This window comes from Micromesistius poutassou (genome assembly GCF_964030765.1).
Source record: "Micromesistius poutassou genome assembly, chromosome: 21".
In the NCBI taxonomy this organism is placed as follows: domain Eukaryota; kingdom Metazoa; phylum Chordata; class Actinopteri; order Gadiformes; family Gadidae; genus Micromesistius; species Micromesistius poutassou.
In genome coordinates this window covers 3,135,815-3,140,814 of record NC_140291.1, presented here as the reverse complement: position 1 = coordinate 3,140,814, position 5,000 = coordinate 3,135,815, and the positions used below count along the sequence as shown (strand labels likewise).

The 5,000-nt window shown below is 45.9% G+C and overlaps 1 protein-coding gene across 1 annotated transcript in view; it reads left to right on the top strand.

The window, feature by feature from the left end:
* The first annotated feature begins 4,530 nt into the window (after positions 1 to 4,530).
* The window catches only part of tha1 (threonine aldolase 1), a 3,704-nt gene continuing 3,234 nt past the window's right edge, over positions 4,531 to 5,000 (top strand). Inside the window, exon 1 of the mRNA XM_084485675.1 lies at positions 4,531 to 4,919. Coding sequence (XP_084341801.1) covers positions 4,637 to 4,919 — 283 coding nt within the window. The 5' untranslated portion in view covers positions 4,531 to 4,636. The remainder of the gene's footprint in view (positions 4,920 to 5,000) is intronic.

Below are 5,000 nucleotides of genomic sequence, written 5' to 3'. Positions count from 1 at the left end.
GTCATGAAAATGGTGCCACCGGTTACTACATACATAACATAACTCAGCGCTTAGCAAGCAAGTCAACCTATAGCAGATTCTAAACTCTACATTTTGACTTTTCATACTCAGTATTCGAGGGAGTCGATGCAATGCAAGTATAGAATTAAATAATACCATTTTAAAACGATTTTATTATTGGCTGAACCGTTGTACAAAGGTTGTGTACACTTTGCCAAAATGAGTCAGGACTTTAATTTCTCAATTTTGCGTTGGTGTTTTTGAGCGACTGGGGACACTATCAAAACATTTCTATTTCCTAGAATGACTTCACATATCAGAGCAGAGCAATCAACATTAGTGGTTATCTTGTACATGTGGTGTACTTCAATTTATGTTGATTACACGGCAAAAGGAGCAGGATTGTAAAGTTGTTTTAATGACTTCATCTTCAACATGATGTCTTTCTGTGGTGCCCTGTTGGTTAAGATTAAAACCAAACAACATTGTCAAACTAGCCCTTGAAAATGTAAAGAAAAAAGAGGAATAGAAATCAACCACCGCTGAAAAAGGGGGATTTTGGGTAGCGCCGAAGAACACGTCGATATCTAAACAAAGAAGATTCCTGAGCTTTGCAAAAGTCTCAATTTGTGATTCCGACCTGTTTCAAACACATGCGTTTCTGCTTTGTCTCGACCAAGACACCATCACATTATGCCTCAGGGCTAGACTCTCGAGCCTGAGACTAACAGAATTTCCAGCAGACTTTGAAGCAAAATGTAGGTTCTTTAAGTAGTTTAGTGCGAAAGGTTCCGAACCATGTGGAGGATATGCCTGCTGCAAGTGTGTGTGTGTGTGTGTGTGTGTGTGTGTGTGTGTGTGTGTGTGTGTGTGTGTGTGTGTGTGTGTGTGCAAATGTTGTTTTCCTCCATAACGTTGTTAGGAGTACGATCTTATTAAGGACAAATGGCCTATTCCCACACTGCCGCCTTCATTTACCGCAATAGGTGTAATTTAGACACTCACTGACACAGACCCCATCCCCCTCCCTTCCAAACATAAACACACATGCAAGCAGACTGCACACAAGCACACAGACATACGCAAAACAGACAGACGCACGCTCGCATTCGCACATAGACACACACACACACACACACACACACACACACACACACACACACACACACATACACACGCACACAGACATACACAAAACACAGACAGACGCACACTCGCGTTCGCACACAGACACACAGACACACAGACACATACACACAAACACACACACACACACACACACACACACACACACACACACACACACACACACACACACACAGAGTCATATAAAGCCTCTCATGAAGAGAATATCACATTAATTCCAGAAATAAGGAAAGATTAGGGAGGGGTGGAAGGATGGAGGACAGTGGGAGGGAGGGAAGGAGGGAGGGGGGGGGGGGGAGGAAGGGAGGGAGGGGGGTGTTTACTGGGGTGGGCACCCAGTCTTGATCACCATCCGACGGCCGGGAAAGCCAATCACAGTGCTGCACAGACACAGAGCCCCCCAACGTACTGCTGGTTTATAGGGCTCAGCTTCAGAGAAGTCACATGACTTCCCATAGAGGGAGGACGATAGAGAGAGAGAGAGAGAGAGAGAGAGAGAGAGAGAGAGAGAGAGAGAGAGAGAGAGAGAGAGAGGAGTGGTGGGTAGTCTTGGGGAAAAGAGGCAGGGGAGTGAAGAGAGAGGGTCAACAGGGTGAAGGATGGCTGTTGGAGGTGAACAGAGGGTCTGGTAAATGGATGGGGGGAGTGTAGTGCATGTGTGTGTGTGAGTGTTTGTGTATGTGTGCGTGTGCGTGTGTGTGTGTGTGTGTGTTCATGTATGTGTGTTTGTGTTTGTGTCTGTGTGTCTGCGTGCGTCTGTGCGTGGGTGTGAGTGCCTGTGTGCATGTGTGTGTGTATATGTGTGTGTGTGTGTGTGTGTGAGTGCCTGTGTGCATGTGTGTGTGTGTATATGTGTGTGTGTGTGTGTGTGTGTGTGTGTGTGTGTGTGTGTGTGTATGTGCCTGTGCGTGGGTGTGAGTGCCTGTGTGCATGTATGTGTGTATATGTGTGTGTGTGTGTGTGTGTGTGTGTGTGTGTGTGTGTGTGTGTGTGTGTGTGTGTGTGTGTGTGTGTGTGTGTGTGTTTGTGTGTGTGCGTCTTGGAGGGTAAGAGAAAATGTGAAGGAAAGGGGATGTTCTGGGAAGTGGAATTGTAAAGCTGTGGTTAAACTCTCCAGCTAAACACAAGACACACAGGAGAGTGCTTAATGAGTCTCTCTGTGTAAACAAGTGACTAGATGAATGGATTAATGAGTGGCCATGGGTAAATAATTAATCATCTTGATTGATTAATTAATGAATTCGAAAAATAACAGCCGTTTTTTATGGTTATTTAATGACATGATCAAAGCATTGATGAATTGCTGGATGAATTAATAATGAACAGGCTAGGCTAGTTGATTAATCAATTCACGCAAGATGAACAAATTAACTCAATTAATGAATGGCAGGATGAAAGGGGCTGGTGAATGGCTGGATTAATTAATTATGAATGGACTCTGAGAATTTAATGCGTGTGTGTATGCACCTCCCCATTCACGTAAAGTCGTTAATCTCACCATACTCACATTTCGACACACACACATTGCCCACTTTGGCCCCGCCCTCTCCAGGGTCGAGGTGCTGTCCACATCCACACCACGAGAGCGGGCCCCTGGACATCTGCTTCAGATCGCACACTTGACCTCCCATGTCACGGGTTTGTGTAGCTGTTATGTGTGCACACTTGCATTTGCTATGCACACTTGCTTATTTAAGTGTCAGTTGTTAGTGGATGCTAAGGCAATGACCGCACGTGTTGTGTGTGTGTGTGTGTGTGTGTGTGTGTGTGTGTGTGTGTGTGTGTGTGTGTGTGTGTGTGTGTGTGTGTGTGAGAAAGAGCAATGGATTGAACGTCTTCTTCTCCTCTGTCTATGTAAGAGCTCAGATGGACGCATTTGTTCATTCATTGGGCTTTTCTATTTTCAGCCCAGTGGGGTTTATGGTTATTGGAAAGGCGTTGCTGTCTCTCTCTGTTTCCCAGCAGTCGATTATTTCTCCCTCTCTCTCCCTCCCTCTCACTCTCCCTCCCGCTCTCTCTCTCTCCCTCCCTCTCTCTGTCTATCCACTCTTTTATGCTAATTTCATGTTTTCTCGAAAACACAATTCTATCTCATCGCTATGGCACTGAATGCTGGGACAAGGTGTTCAAATACACACACACACACACACACACACACACACACACACACACACACACACACACACACACACACACACACACACACACACACACACACACACACACACACACACACACACAAAGTGTGAGGTTACAGAATGCAATGCCAACAGGAGTCCCGGAATCCCTCCCGCGCGAGATGTGTGTGTGTGTGTGTGTGTGTGTGTGTGTGTGTGTGTGTGTGTGTGTGTGTGTGTGTGTGCCCTTTTTATTTGTACTTATCTTATCGCTGTAATCCATCCCCGAGTCTTGCTCACACATGCCTTTTTAAACCATTATTGGTCCGTTCTCCTGCGGGGTTTTTGAACAGAGCGACCCGTCAGTGGCCCATTCGCCATGTCGATGTTCGCTAATCAGTTTTAATAAGGGCTCTTTATGGCCTATAAAAAACATGCTCGCAGTTGCTTTGATGAAAGCGGAGTGGGGAGAGTGGGGGCCTCCTCTGTGACGGGACATGTGCAATCATGAAATGATCACAAATATCCACGAGGTGTTACCAGCAAGCGTGTGGTTTGTTTGACGGGAGTGGGCGGGGCTTATCGTGTGTACATAGTTAGTGCGTGCTGTTGATTTTATTGGAGGTTATCGTAAAGTCAATGCTGCGGCGGTGAATCGATGGTTTAGCAACAGGGCACGAATGAACACGTCTTGTTTTGCTCGGGCCTTAATCCCGATTTATGTATATATTCTTTATATTTTTCTTTGTTTAAATGTCAGCCAGTTTAGCCTACATCTTTGCAGGTGTTGAAATGTGCACGTGTGTAACGCACAGACACGTCTATCTATATGCACATGTGCTTATATTGTTATGTAAGGAGCTAAACGGGTCCTTGCCCCCAGGTTAGATTTCACTTCACGCATAAGGATACGGATACAGGCCTACAGTCTTGTCCAAAAACAGCATTTTGACCCCTGTGGTATCTGATGGCATTAGGGCTATTTAAAAGCTATCAGCAACGTGTACACGTCATCAGCCACACACAATCGGTACAGTAAAAGACTTAGCGCTGTAAAATATAGGAAGTGATTCAGACAAGCATACGAGACCAATTAAGTCAATTAGAACGAGAACCTAATAAGGAAAGGTGCCATGGATAGCTGGCTAGCGCTACTCCTGACAATGGCGCCCCCTTGTGGTGAGTAAGCCTACTGCTCACACTACTGCTTCGTTATCTTCGCTTAAGCATCTCGGTCATCTGTTAAGCAGGTCTTGCCAGTCAATGATTATCGATTGCAGCAAGAATCTGAAGTGCGCTCAAGTTAGAATGGTTAATCAGTCACAAATATATTTTCTGGATTAGAAGAGGAGGACATATTCGTGCTGTTGAAAATGTTCACTTTTTCGGCCAGAGTTGTGTTGCAGTGCGTGAAAGAGGCGGCTGTCGCTGCAAAGCAATCTCAGGTGTTGCGTCTCGCCGGAGTCAGACAAAGTTCCGCGCGGTTCTATTATAACAACGCGAAACGACCAAATGTCGAGCCGGCCGGTGCATCGCATGTACGGACTGTGGACCTTCGCAGCGACACGGTCACCAAGCCCGGACCTGCCATGAGGCAGGCAATGGCGTCTGCGGAGGTGGGAGACGACGTGATGGGCGAGGATCCAACAGTTAACGGTCCGCGCTGACTTTGGCAAAGTTTTAGTATCAACATAATAATAACAAAAAAAAAATTGAAAGCAGGATAGTGTTTTGTGT